This window comes from Natrix helvetica, assembly GCF_964273705.1.
Source record: "Natrix helvetica genome assembly, chromosome: Z".
NCBI lineage: Eukaryota > Metazoa > Chordata > Lepidosauria > Squamata > Natricidae > Natrix > Natrix helvetica.
In genome coordinates this window covers 19,264,236-19,278,682 of record NC_138554.1, presented here as the reverse complement: position 1 = coordinate 19,278,682, position 14,447 = coordinate 19,264,236, and the positions used below count along the sequence as shown (strand labels likewise).

General features: G+C 41.4%; 1 protein-coding gene across 2 annotated transcripts in view; it reads right to left on the bottom strand.

Annotated features, from left to right (window-relative positions):
• Positions 1–12,622, bottom strand: part of STX4 (syntaxin 4) — a 20,559-nt gene extending 7,937 nt beyond the window's left edge. Inside the window, exons 1-6 of one of the 2 annotated variants that reach the window (XM_081933647.1) lie at positions 12,172–12,622; positions 9,025–9,135; positions 3,876–3,975; positions 1,994–2,068; positions 1,754–1,824; positions 1,552–1,660 (exon numbers count right to left, since the gene is read on the bottom strand). In XM_081933647.1, coding sequence (XP_081789773.1) covers positions 1,552–1,660; positions 1,754–1,824; positions 1,994–2,068; positions 3,876–3,975; positions 9,025–9,135; positions 12,172–12,201 — 496 coding nt within the window. In that variant the 5' untranslated portion in view covers positions 12,202–12,622. Of the gene's footprint in view, positions 1–1,551; positions 1,661–1,753; positions 1,825–1,993; positions 2,069–3,875; positions 3,976–9,024; positions 9,136–10,594; positions 10,746–12,171 lie in introns of those variants that run through there. The other variant, XM_081933648.1, reaches the window with a different exon arrangement.
• Between the last annotated feature and the right edge of the window lie 1,825 nt (positions 12,623–14,447).

Genomic DNA, 14,447 nt, shown 5'->3' with positions numbered 1-14,447 from the left:
TTGGGGAGAAGGGGGGTGTTAAATAATCTCTGGCCATCCATTTTAAATATTCAGAAGATGTAACTGGAAAAGTCTCAGAGTTACATTATAGTATGTTCCTGCATCTTGGGCTACAGGGCCATGCAGTTTTAAAAAGCCACTCTAACCCTTTTAAAAAAAGAAAAATCTGCATTTAAAAAGATTTATGCACATTACATTTACATACTAGTTTGTTATGCATCATTTTTCTATTTCTATATTCACTGACAGAACTAAGAGTTAAAAAAAACTTTTTTCCAGTTAAATTAATGGACATTCTATTCATAGAACAGAATACAAGAGTCCTGCTTTTTTCTGCTACCTCTTTAAAGAGAAACAGTATAGACTATAGCAGCAATGGCGAACCTTTTTTGGCTCATGTGCCACAAGTGGGGGGAGCGCAGGGGGGTCATGTGCAGGCGTGCAGCACTCATAATGCAACATGCGACCCCCCCAGTGCGCATGCGCGCACAATGCGTGCCCCCCCATTTTTACATGCTTTTTCGCCCTCCCCAGGCTCCAGAGGCTTTATAGGAGCCTGGGGAGGGCGAAAAAAGCCTCCCCCCCCGGAGGTTTCAGGGACTGTCCGCAGCCTTCCCTGAAACCTTCGGAACGCTTCAAATCACCCTCCGAGCAAACCGGAAGTGACTTTCAGGGACTGCCCGGACGGTCCCTGAAACCTTCGGAGCGCTCAAAAGGATCCTCTGAGCAAACCGGAAGTGACTTCTGGTTTGCTCGGAGGGTCGTTTTAAGCGTTCCGAAGGTGTCAGGAAAGCCTCCGGACGGTCCCTGAAGCCTTCGGAATGCTTAAAACGATCCTCCAAGCAAACCGGAAGTCACTGATTTTAGAAAAGATCAGGTAAATTTGAAATGATATTTTGCAATTAATAAGAATTTTTCTCATAAGAAAGTCAAAATTACTAAAATTGTTTATATTAATTGTGATGAAGGTTGGCGATCACTTCTTTTTCTTTACTCTTTTCTTTTACATTTTTTCTCTTCCTTGACTCTCTACTTTTTTGCTTTCTTTCAGTTTGTATTAGTTTTTACTGTTGCAATTATAATCTTTAATAAAATTACTTTAAAAAATACAACAAAAGCAGTAATAAAAGTAATTTAATGATAAATAATATATTAACGGAATGTAATGTATTCTTTATGTATTTATAAAACTTTAAAAGTTGCTATAGCAGGTGTCTCTCAAATGTCCAGAGGGAGAACATTCTAGAGTGGAGGCACCATCATTAAGAAGGCCCATCTGTGAGCAGTTGCCAGACTTCGCAATAAATGCATGATAATTTCAGTGATTGAACAGATCTATAACTGAGATTCTCTAGCATGTATCTTGTCCCAAATAACTAAAATTGTGAATTTGGCCACCACCTGGGACTTTCCTCAGCCATAAAATATCCAAAAACTTTGGTTATTTCCATCTTTCTACAGCAGGCACATGATTTGGACAATTCTACAAGATGATTTGACATTAAAATACAGAATTTTCTGTGCTTAACAAAGGCAACCATAAATACTCACTAATCTGTAGGTGTCGTTTGATGCGCTCCAGATTTCTGTCTCTGTAATCAGACTGTATAGAATTGCATTTATTGATGAGATCCAAGAATTGTTGTGAAAGGATTCCATGCTGAAGCAGAAATATATATAATGAGTTATGCAGACCCCTTTTGCCTCCTCACCTTGCTTCTCCATCAAGACAACCAACTGTTTTGCTTCTCACCTGATTTCTCTTCATTCGGTTGTTGAACGAATTTCTGTTCTCATCTTGTTCCTCCTTCGTAGGCTCAATTCCTACATAATTAAGAAGTAGCTATAGTGAGATCGTAATGCTTATTTCAAGAAAGAGAGCTCTGGGGACTAAAACATAATATTTTTTTCAGAGCACTAGATATTCATTCCTAGGCTGAAGAGTCAAGATACAACCCTCTTTGTTTTCTTCGTAAGTTGTGCACACACTCACTCTTCAGCTGGGCTCTTATGTCTTTTGCCATCTCCTTGATTTCCTCACGTAGTTTTTGTAGGCCTTGCTTTGCATCTGGAAAACACATTGAAAATGCAAAAAAGATACTAATTTTCATCATATCTGATTCTTGCAAGCATTGTGACTGATGTTCACTGCCCCACCTCCCACCTTTCCTCTGGGAAACTAATGAGGACTACCTGTAAATGATGAGAACAAATTTAGTAATTTAGTCCTCATTTAGTGACAGAAGTAGGGACCATCAACCCAGTTAAGCAAAGTAGTCACAAAGCGAAAAATCATTTGATCGTGACTGTTTATGGTTTTTGATTTTACACAGGACCCTCCTAGATTTATGATTTCACACAGAATACCCCTAGAGAGGCGTAAAAGCTGCAAATGTGGGCATTAGTCACAGAATTACTTTTCATTGTAACTAGGAATGAGGCCATCATTAAGCAAGACTGCCGAGGTGGCGCAGTGGTTAGAATGCAGTATTGCAGGCTAATTCTGCCAACTGCCAGCAGTTTAATCCTCACTGGCTCAAGGTAGTCAGTAAAATGAAGAGCCAGGCTGCTGGGGGCGAAAGGCTGACTCTGTAAACCACTTAGAGCAGGGGTATCAAACTCGATTTCATTGAGGGCCACATCAGGGTTGTGTTTGACCTTGGGGGGTTGGGGTGAGTGTGGCCAAAGTGGGTATGGCCAGTTCGATGTCACTTGTGTTGGGATGGCCCGGGCGCTCTTCCAGTAAAAATGGGCTCCCAAGCTCTGTTTTGGCTGCAACGGCCTCCTGCAATCCCTTTGCCAGCGAAAACAGAGTTTGGGAGGGACACACAGAGCCATCCCAAGCTCCATTTTTGATAGCAGAGGCACCACAGGCCGGTCCTTCACTGTTTTCAGGGGCCCCTGTGGACCAGATCTAAGCACCCCTCAGGCCAGATCGGGCCTCCGGGCCTTGAGTTTGACACCTCTGGCTTAGAGAGAGGGCTGTAAAGCATTATGAAGTAATATATACATCTGCTATTGCTACCTGAAACCCATTGTAAGTCATACCACTTTTTCCTGAACAATTCTGAAAAATTATCTCCCTTATGCCTTTGCTGAAAGTCTGATTCATAATTGCTCATTTTCTTCTGTACGGGTAGCCCTTGCTTAGTAACCACAATTGGTACTGGCAGCTCTGTTGCTAAGTGCCGCAATTGCCTAAGCAAAATATCATGTTATCACAGTTTACAATTTTATTTCTGCCTTCTCTATTAATGCAGCTTGTTGCAAGCTAGTTCCAAAATGCCTAAATGATCACCTGATTATTTCAAAACTTTTTTATGGTCATAAAGTAAGGTAGTCAGAAAGTGAGGACTACCTGTACTTTAGTTATTTCTCTTCAGTAGTCTCTCTCTCTCCAAACCTCAGTTCTTATATTTCTACTATGAATTCTACTGCCAAAATAATTCTTCTGACTCTACTCAAAACACAAATTCCTTGCCCTTATTTTTATAGTAAGTGCAAGTCATTTTCTTTCAGTTCTTGTTACATTTAAACAGGCTGGTTTCTATTCTTGATTCCTACTCTCAACTGACCAAAGGTCTCTTGCTTTCTTCCTTGCTGCCTCATTTGTGTAAGTCTCCTGTTTGAAGCATGTTTCCTTTTTCCACTAATTTCGTCTTAAAGATGGTATTTTTGGTCATCTTTGCTATGTCATGTTAAGCCTCAGTTCCAATTTAACTAAGCTTTAAAGAGGGATTGTAGCATTTGCCATTAGTTTTCCATTTATATTTCTGGAACACATAACATTGTAAGCAACAGCCTACAAGATGCCATATACATTTAAGCCACAGGGTATACATTGGCAGATTGAAGCTTGATTGTTGGAAACCTACTGTCATCAGGGATTGGTGAAGCCAGGATTGTAGTCTGATTTTTCTCTAGGTCCTTCACTTTGCGTTCCAGTACCTTCAAGGCTTCACGGATGTCACGTGTCTATAAAGGGGATAAATGATATAATGAGAAGTTCAATAGCAATGATTGAATCCTGATCTTATATCTAAGGGAGCTAAGAAACACTAATGATAATTGTTTTAAGTCAGTGATTCTCAACCTGAGGTCCATGGACACATTGGGGGGGGGGGGGGCTGTCATGTCATCGCAGGGCGTCTGTGAAGGCTTGAAGAAATTATATGATTTAAATCTTAAGTCGGGGATCCGTGGCCACAAAAGGTATTTAAAATGGGCCCATGGTGAAATAAAGGTTGAGAACCACTGTTCTAGGTTCTATAAGTTGTTTCTAAAAATCATTTCAGAAGAATAAAATAATTACAGGTGGTACTCATTTAATAACTGCCCTTTTTAATTCAAAGTTACTGCAGCACTGAAAAATTAGCTTTACAACCTGTTGTCCCTCTTATAGCCACTGCAGCATCCCTGCAATCATTTCCCCACTTCACAGTCAAGCAGTCAATGGAGAAAGTGGAAGGGAGATTTCAAGTCGCAAACATACGATGTCTTAATGACTGTATCACTTAGCGACAGAATTGCTGGTCCCATTTGTGATAGTTAAGTGAGGCGTATCGGATAACAAAGTGGGCAGTAGCATGTTTTTATACACTGCTGGTTTTACTTCTTTCAACAACCATCAATACATTACAACTGTGATGGTGAACCTATGGCATAGGTGCCAGAAGGTGGCACATAAGAGCCCTCTCTGTGGGCACGTGCACTGTCACCAGCTGCTCTTCTGGTTTCTGGCCCGCTGGTCTTTGCAGGCGCCATAGTGCTGGAAATAGGCCCCCAAAACAGACTGTTTTTCGTGGTATTTTCAGACCGTTTTTGGTCCAAAAAACGGCCTGAAAATGGCCAAAAATCCAGCCAAAAAACAGGCCATTTCGGGCCATTTTCAGGATGTTTTTCGGCCATTTTTGGACCAATTTTCAGGCCCTCTGGGCCAATTTTCAGCTGGTTTTGGGTTGTTTTCAGCTCATTTTTCAGCTGTTTTGGCCCAAAAATGCCCTGAAAACAGCCCACAAAATGCCTTGTTTTGGGGCTATTTTTCAAGCTGTTTTTCGACGCTCCAAGTGCCTGTGAAGACCAGCTGGCTGGCGCACATGCACGCACATTACGGTTTGGGCATTTAGGGCCAAAAAGGTTCGCCATCACTGCATTACATCATACAGGTAGTCCTTGACTTACAACAGTTCGCTTAGTGACTGGAGTTATAATGGAACTGAAAAAAGTGATATGACCATTTTGCATATTTACAACTGTTGCAGCATCCCCATGGTCAAAATTCAGACACTTGGCAACTGACTCATATCTATGACAGTTGCAGTGTCCTTGGATCACACGATCATCATTTGCAGCCTTCTAACAAACGAAGTCAAGCTGGATTCCCTTAACAACCGTGTGACTAACTTAACTACTTGAGTGATTCCCTTAACAACTGTGACAAGAAAGGTTGTAAAATGGGGCAAAACTCATTTAACAACTGTCTTGCACTGCAACAGAAATTTACAGATTAAACAACTAGAGGGATTTGTTAAAGCCCCTCCACAATATCAAATAAGCTAAGTATCGAGCATTCAATTTTTCTCACACATGCTTCTACTATATATCACTCTATTCGGAAAATATATATCATACAAATTAGAACTCCATATTCAAGAAGGGAATGGGACAACTTGCCCCCAGCCAACTCACTGCAGGACAACTCACCGTGGGAAAATTTGCTGTGGGACAACTCGCCTGTATTTCCCATGACTTTATTTCTTTTTCATGCATATGCAAAAACAGATCTACTCTTAAATAACATGATCAAAATACACACCTTTTCCTAAGTAGATATTCCCCAAGATATTCTTGGGTCTTTGAATAGCCCCCTTTTTGGGGTCGGGGAGGTACTGTTGTACCTTGTTCAAATGTTGTTCATTATTCCCTCAAATTCATTCCAGATTTTTTTTTTTGTTATCACCATTCTATGGACTGTAGCATGCAAGCTATTTTCATACCTATTCATGGCAATCCAGTACAATACATAATTGCTAACATACATTTAAACTCTTATCATTCATAATTAAATCCACATCTTCACTTTCATGCATATATTCATCACCATGGCTCTTAAAGATCACACCCAAGATTCATTCAGCTCTACTAAATTATTTCCTTTTCTCTTGATTTCACAACCAGCATAACTTTTTTTTAGTTTTGGAACATCTGGACAGATATGCTAAAGTCACTATTCTATATAAGATTTATCTATCCTAGAGACTATCTTGCAAGCCAACAAAGTGTTGCCTTCATCCCACCAGTTAGGAGAGTGATGCAGTGTACCAATAGATTCAAGATACTAGTGGACACTGTTCAAAAGTGTTTTTGAAATTTTCCAAGTAATTAGAATTCAAAAGTAATTATGAAAAGAAAATGCAGCTATTAATGTAATCCATATCTTTACGATCTCATTAAAAAATATCTAATCATCAACAGCTATGAGACCTACATCATGTAGGGCCACGCATCACATGTGCATGATGGCCAGTTGAGTTCAGTCTTCTTTTGAGGCCATTTTTTGCCCTCCGGAGGCTTCCTTGAAACTTCTGGTTTGCTCATAAGATCGTTTTTTGCCCTCAAGAGCCTTCAGGGAAGCCTTCTGAAGGCTCCGGTGGGCTAAAACCAGCCCTACGAACAAATCAGAAATCAGTTCCTGAATTTCCGGTTTGCCCGTAGGGCCGGTTTTTCGTGCTCCGGAGGCTTTAGGGAAACTCCTGAAGCCTCCGGTGTGTGTGTGTGTGTGTGTGTGTGTGTTTTGGCCCTCTCCATGCTCCTATAAAGCCTCTGGAGCCTGAAAAAAGCATGCTAAAAATGAGGGGGGGGAGTGCTGGTCGTGCGTGCATGCACGCTGGGTTCATGCGCATAGCATTATGGGTGTGGTACACCTGCGCACGACCTCCCTGCGCTCCCCCCGCTTTTGGCATGCAAGCCAAAAAAAGTTCACCATCACTGATGTAGGGCTTTGAAAATATCATTTTCTTTCCTGTCCTCCCAATGTATTAGAGCAGCAAAACATCTTCTGCAACCCTCGAGATATCAAGCAATCAAACAATATGGTATTGTGGACAAAACCTGGCTCACCAAAGCAATCAAATTGCTTTGAAGATATAACAAACAGATTAAGCATACAAATAACCACTGTGTACATCAGACTTCCAGCAAACTACTTGTTGCTTGCTGAGCAGCTCTGAGCAAAAGCAGAATTATAGCCGATACACCCTTGGTCTTAGATTAGAATGGAATAGAGTTGGAAGGGACTTTGGAAGTCTTTTACTCCAACCCCATGCTTGGGCAGGAAACCCTAACGGTTAGCCAACATCTTCTTAAAAACTTCCAGTGTTGGAGCATTTACTATTGCTGTAGGCTAATTGTTCCACTGATTAATTGTTCTGTCAGGAAGTTTCTCCTCAGTTCTAAGTTGCTTCTATCCTTGATTAGTTTCCACCCATTGCTTCTTGTCATGCCGTCAGGTGCTTTGGAGAATAGCCTGACTCCTCTTCTTTGTGGCAGCCCCTCAAATATTGGAACACTGCTATCATGTCTCCCCTAGTCCTTTTCATTAAACTAGACATACCCATTTCTTGAAACTGTTCATGTTTTAGCCTCGTCTCCTAATCATCTTTGTTGCTCTTCTCTGCACTCTTTCTAGAGTCTCCACATCTTTTTTACATCATGGTGACCAAAACTGGATGCCGTATTCCAAGTGTGGCCTTACCAAGGCATTATAAAGTGGTATTAACACTTCACGTGATCTTGATTCTATCCCTCTGTTGATGCAGCCTAGAACTGTGTTGGCTTTTTTTGGCAGCTGCTGAACACTGCTGGGTCATATTTAAATGGTTGTCCACTAGGACTCCAAGAATCCTCTCACAGTTACTACTATTGAACAAGGTACCACATATACTGTACCTGTGCATTTGGTTTTCTTGCCTAAATGTAGAACTTTACTTTTTTCACCATTGAATTTCATTTCGTTATAGGCCCAATGTTCAAGTCTGTCAAGATCCTTGGATATCTTAAGCCTATCTTCTGGAGCGTTGGCTATTCCTGCCAGCTTGGTGTCAACTGCAAATTTGATGAGTTCCCCATTTATTCCCTCGTCCAAGTCATTGATGAAAATGTTGAAGAGTACTGGGCCTAAAACAGAGCCTTGGGATACTCTTCATACTTCCCTCCATGTAGATGCAATTCCATTGAGGACTACACGTTGAGTGCGGTTGGTCAGCCAGTTATGAATCCATCTGATGGTGATGCTGTCTAACCCACATTTTTCTACTTTTATCTAGTAGTAGGTTATGGTCTATTTTATCAAATGCCTTACTGAAGTCCAAGTAAATTATATCGGTGGCATTCCTCTGGTCCACTAATTTTGTCATTTTGTCAAAGAATGCAGTAAGATTAGTCTGGCCTGATCTGTTTTTGACAAACAGATGTTGGCTTTTGGTTATTACTTTGTTTGAATCTTTTACATTTCAAACACCAGATAAAAAAGAGGAAGACATAGTGTTAATTACAGCATGAGATTGGAATGTTTTTGGATAAACCCATCTTGATGCTCTTCTCATTACTGATCCTTTCCCACTAGGTCAGCATGCTAGCTGTACTATATTTGAGATACAGCCAGTGAATTTAAATAATCTGAGTTATTTGGGCCACTGTCTCCTGTCTGATTCTCCCCCTGTTGTCATCCAGGATCAGTTCAGCTTGCTGTGAATGTTTCATTGCCAGGGGACTTTAAGCAGTTCATGTGTGGGGGAGGGGAGGTATCTTATACAGTTAGTAGGGAATGCAGTTGATGTATTTAAGTGAGTACTTTTAATCACTAAAAGGAGCGAAATCAGAGATGGAGAGTTTTTACAAAAGACAGGAAAAAATACTTCACTATTATTTATTTATACATGGAGAGAGAGGGGGGGAGGGAGGGAGAATGAGAACAAAACAAGTGGATTATCAACCCCAAAGTGCTCAGAAAGAAGATCATGATACCATTTGGAAGAATCCATCAGTAGGGTCAGGGAAGTTATTGCATTTTGCTAATCCACGCTGTGGGACAAGAGCCACGCTTTCAACATCTTCATTGTCTGACTCATCATCTTTCTGTGGGGAAAAAAAGTAAAATAAAAGAAAATCAGGTACGAGACGCACATATACCTCATGCATGGTAGGTACATGTGACCACAGGGACACTGTAATGCAATTTCAAGGACTGGTTAAAAGTCACCTTTTTCAGTGCTGTTAAAATGTTGACTGGTCACCAAACACATGGTTGTAAGTTGAGGATTACCTGTAGTTGAATGCTACATTATATAGACTGTCACCAGATGCAGAAAATATAAAGACTTTATATTTTCACTACTTGCTTAATCTTTAATCTAGAATTCACTTGTGATGACTGAAATGAAACTGGGTTTACCTCTTCCTAGTTGTATAAGATATGGCTATAACTTGCAAAGTTTGTGCAGGCTTTTGTGCGTGGACTCAGAGTTTAATGCTACTGCTTAACCAAAAAAAGTCCATCTTGCTAACGAGTACTTTTAATGTATATCATTTTATAGAATTTGGAGAGAAAAAAAACTGACTTTTGCAACCTGGCATGCCTGGCTCAGGAATTCCAGGAAGCGAAGTCCACAAATCTTCAAGTTGCCAAATTTGAAAACCCCTCAGCTAGACAATAGAATTTCCTCCCTTGGAAATTCTGTGTCATTGCTATAACTCAGTTGTCCTCAAACTATGGTCGCATCAAATAAATGTTTTTTCAGAAGACACCAAGAACTGGCACAGCACTTTCAAAGGTCTTAGGGAATCACGAGTTTCCAAAAGCAAAAAAGTCTTTCTCAAAATGTAAGAGAAAGTAATAGAATAATTGCTACTATTTAATTAGAGATAAATGCTTTGGCCGATTAAAACTTTAACCATGTATTACAATTATCCAGCCCTGCTTAATTAATAGGGTTTTGTTCTAAGAACCACAATTATGTTCTGAGAATAGTTGAACCAATTCTCTTCCTTCCTTTAGACATTTTTAGAAAGCTATTTTATTAATTGGAAATAAAAGTATTTTTCATCGAATTGTGAAACCAGTGCCCTTTCTAACAAAAACTACTGGCAACTGGAATCAGTCCTCTTCTGTGTTAAAAAAAAACCCCATATTTTAAAAAATTGAATAATTAATAATACTTATTCAGCTACACAGGGATTGAAGAATTTTGGAAGTTTAAGGAAAGTTGAGAGAGCCAAGTTTGGGTTAGTGTTTAAGGCATTACCTAGAAAATGGGAGAGTAATTTCTAGTTCCATCTTCAGCACACATTTAATTGGATGACTTTGAGTCAGTTATTTTCTCTCAACCTACAAAGGAAGCACTTGCAAACCGCTTCCAAAGTGTTGCCAAGAAAACTGCAATGACATCTCCAGACAGTTGCCAGGAGACAAGACTGAGTCAAAGGGACAAAAAAAAGGAAAGTCCACAATACAGGCATAATGAATATAGATTGAGTGGCAACTGCTGAGACAATAAAAAGCATGCATAAATATGTGTGTAAATAATTTTATACCAACCCATTTGCAAACCTCTTCCGAGACAAAATTAAAATCTGCCCTTCCCCTGCAATTCCATTTCAAAAGACTCAATCAGGCCCACATTCTTATTTTGGAATCCAGGTCAGCTCTCCCTATTGATGTTAATCAATCATCTTGCCTCTAGATTAGATTGTGAAGCTGCCACTGACCCTTGGCCACCTGGGAGTACCTGTCCCATCTGGTGCTTTTACTATTCCCATCAGAGCACAGCCAGCATCAGCTACTAGGAATTGTAGCATCCCTGGTTGAGGGTGGCTCCCATATCTTTCCTGTTTCAATTTTTGTCACTTCAGGCTGACAGGCATTGTGTTCTGTTGTGGCTGGCTGGGGAATTGAACACACATTTTGAAATTGCTATAGTGGAGAAACACTGTCTTAAATTTTCTCTGGGATGACACTGAGTTCAGGCATGCCAAGAAAAATAACTGGGGGCGGGGGGGGGGGATATATAGGCTATAGGTCTGTAGAAGAGGGGAGAAGAAATGAAGTACAATGGAGTGTAGGAAGCGCACGCCCCCCAATATTTTAGGGAATATTAAAATGAGGCAGAATATTATATTTCTCCAAAGGAGAAATAAAGAAATATGCTCTTAAAGGCTGAAATCAGCCCCCGTCTTCCTGCTATTGGAAAACTATCTCCAGCAGATGCCTGAAGTCTTTTAGAGATGGATATTTTGTACTTATTAATAAAGACTGGGCCAATCTATCCATACATAAAACAACTTCCGTTCCACCTGATGGGATTAAGAATTTACATCCCCACCCACCTGATTCTAAGAAAGAGGACATGACCTTTAGGACATAATATGATTTAACCCACCACCATTAGAATAGCAAAAGGCACAGAGCTCATTACATTTCACAACCCCCTGGAGCACTTCAAGATCCCTATAAAAATCCACCCATGCTTAAAGCCATGGGGGATTATGCTGTCCCAAAACTGGATGCTCTTGTTGGTTCTGCTGATCAATAAACCTTTTTAAGCAGCCTCCATTTATGGAGGGCAGGAGAAAATTGCAGCTGAGGGGGTCCAGAGGTGAAGGGGAGGAAGGCGCATCACCTCTGGAAAGGTGATGGGAAAGAAAGGCAAAGGGGCGGCCGCCATTTTAAATATGATTGTTAAACTCTTCCTATTTGTTAAACTCTTCCCATTCCTGTCCTGGGAGAGAAGAGGCAGAAGGGCCAATCGAGGCTTTCCTCCATGCCAGCATGAGAGGACCTTCTATCTCCCCGGGGAGGAAGAGAGGCAACTGAGGGAGCCACCCAGGCTCAAAGGGGAGGAAAGAGGATGTGTGTGAATGGGGTCCAGTGGTGAGAGGAACTTGCGAGTCAAGAGGAAAAGGGGATGAGCCGTTGGGTTTCACTAGAGGAGGGGTGGTGGTGGTGGTGAGAAAAGCCAATTTGCGACGGGTGGGGGAGGGGAAAGAGAGAACAGCATGCAGGAATCGGGGGAGGGCGAGGCGAACGGCCGTTGGTACCAAGGGAGGGGCAAGCGCGACCGTTGTGGGTGGAGCTAAGCCGTGCGTCGAGAAGGGGCGCGCGGATGGCGTTCTCACCTCTCTCAGCTCCTGTGTTCGGTCTCTCATAGCTTTGTTTCTATTTTATTTTTCGCACCTCGCAGATGAACCGGCGGAAAGGTGACCCACAGCGCAGGCGCAAGAAAAGCTCGCAGGTTCTTAGCCGGCTCCTCCTTCCTTGGCAGTTTGATAGCTTGAGGGCAGAAATCCCCCCCTCGGCCGGAGAATACCTTTAGTAGCACACGCCGTCCAGCTCTGCGCGTGCGCACCTGCGTCCTCCTGCCTTCCGAGGATCCCCTTTTCCTCAATCTTTCTTTTCCCCGCCCCAACAGCCAATAGAGAAACCGAAACAACCAAACCGGAAATATATCAGAACCCAATAATGAATGTAGAACTGTGCGAGGGTGCCAATCTAGACGCGGCCGCCCCTTTTCCCTCTTGACAGGAAGTTGGTTCAAGTATTCAAAAAAACAGGAAGTAATGTCAGACTGCCGGGCTAAAACGTTCCTTTTGCGGATTTAAAATATGGCTGTCGCCGGAAGTCCTTTTTACGCAATCGGAAGCCTTCAATCTAAAAAGCCATAGATAACGTAAATTGGTAGAGCGTCTCTTGCCATCGAGACTTTTGCCTAATGTTCCAGGTTTATACGCCAAATAACGGCAGTTTTACTGAAAAGGTGAAATACTCAAATATATTTTCTTCCCCACAATCGTTAAGCAACCGCGCTGTCCGTCTTTACACAATTTTAAACAAATTATTGTATTACCACCATTCAAAAAGCAACACTTTTATCTCACAAACCTCTTAGCTCATAAAACAGCTACCTTTTCCCCAGCTTCCTTTTGACTGTTTCTAGAGATAAAACATTAAGAAACTAAGAACATGGCATCCAGCCCTCAATTCCTGGCAAATAGATGTGGAAGAAATGGAGGTAGTGACAGATTTTATTTTCCTGGGCTCCAAGATCACTGCAGACCGGGACTGCAGCCAAGAAATTAAAAGATGTTTGCTCCTGGGGAGGAAAGCTGTGGCAAATCTAGACAGCATACTAAAAAGCAGAGACATCACCCTGCCAACAAGAGTGCATCTAGTCAAGGTTATGATTTTCCCAACTGCAATGTATGGCTGTGAAAGTTGGACCATAAGAAAGGCTGAGTACCAAAGAATTAAGGCCTTTGAATTATGATGCTGGAGAAGACTCCTGAGAGTCACTTGATTGCAAGGCAATCAAACCGGTCAATCCTAGAGGAGATCAACCCTGACTGCTCTTTAGAAGGCCAGATCCTGAAGATGAAAGTCAAATACTTTGGCCACCTAATGAGAAGGAAGGACTCACTGGAGAAGAGCCTAATGCTGGGAAAGATTGAGGGAAACAGAAGGGGACTACAGAAAATGAGGTGGCTGGATGGAGTCGCCGAAGCAGTCAGCGTGAGTTTAAGTGAACTCTAGAGGATGATAGAGGATAGGAAGGCCTGGAGAACCGTCCATGGGAACTTTGCAACTAACAACAAGAGATAAGAAATTGAGCCCACAAGTACCATGATGACAAAACATTTAGGGGCTGAATATTTTTCAGGATGTTAGCTGTTGAAGAGAAAAAACAAAATAGCTGCTTCTGTCTGTGAATGCAACAAGCAGCCTCCATCTCCACCTCTTTCTATAATTCTCCTCCTCCTGTAATTGCATAGTAATACTAATCCTGTTATATTGTTATGGTCTATTGAGTCAACTGTGGAAAGAAAATTCAATTCAGAAATAATTTTATTCATGCACTGCAAATTTTTTTAATCATCAGCATGACCTGCCAGTAGCTGAAAGAAACTATGTTGCAAAAATAAAAAAAATGCAAAATTGAGGCTTAGCTTCTTTCAGCTGATAATTAACAGCCAGGCGGAAACTGATAAGCCCACATCTGTCTCAAAAAATTAGCAAACAGGTAAGATCCATTCAAGATACAGAGCTTTCACAAACGTACAAAGTCAGTACATAGGCACACACAAAAATGAGGAAGATCTTACACACTCAGCAAAGTTAGATAAGATCATTATCCCATCAGAGCGACAAGTCTGCTAAATTAAACATTTCAAAGGGCACGTTCGCTCATCTTCCAAAAGACCCCATTTCCTGTAAATATTACATAGAAATGTGCAACAGAAACTAACATCAGAAAAAGACCACTGGCAGCCAGAGGAAAGGATCTTTCATTAATTAGCAATAGAAATAGCACTTAGACTAATATATTGCTTCATGGTACTTTACAGTCCTCTCTAAGCAGTTCACAAAGTCAGCATATTGTCTCCAACAATCTGGCTCC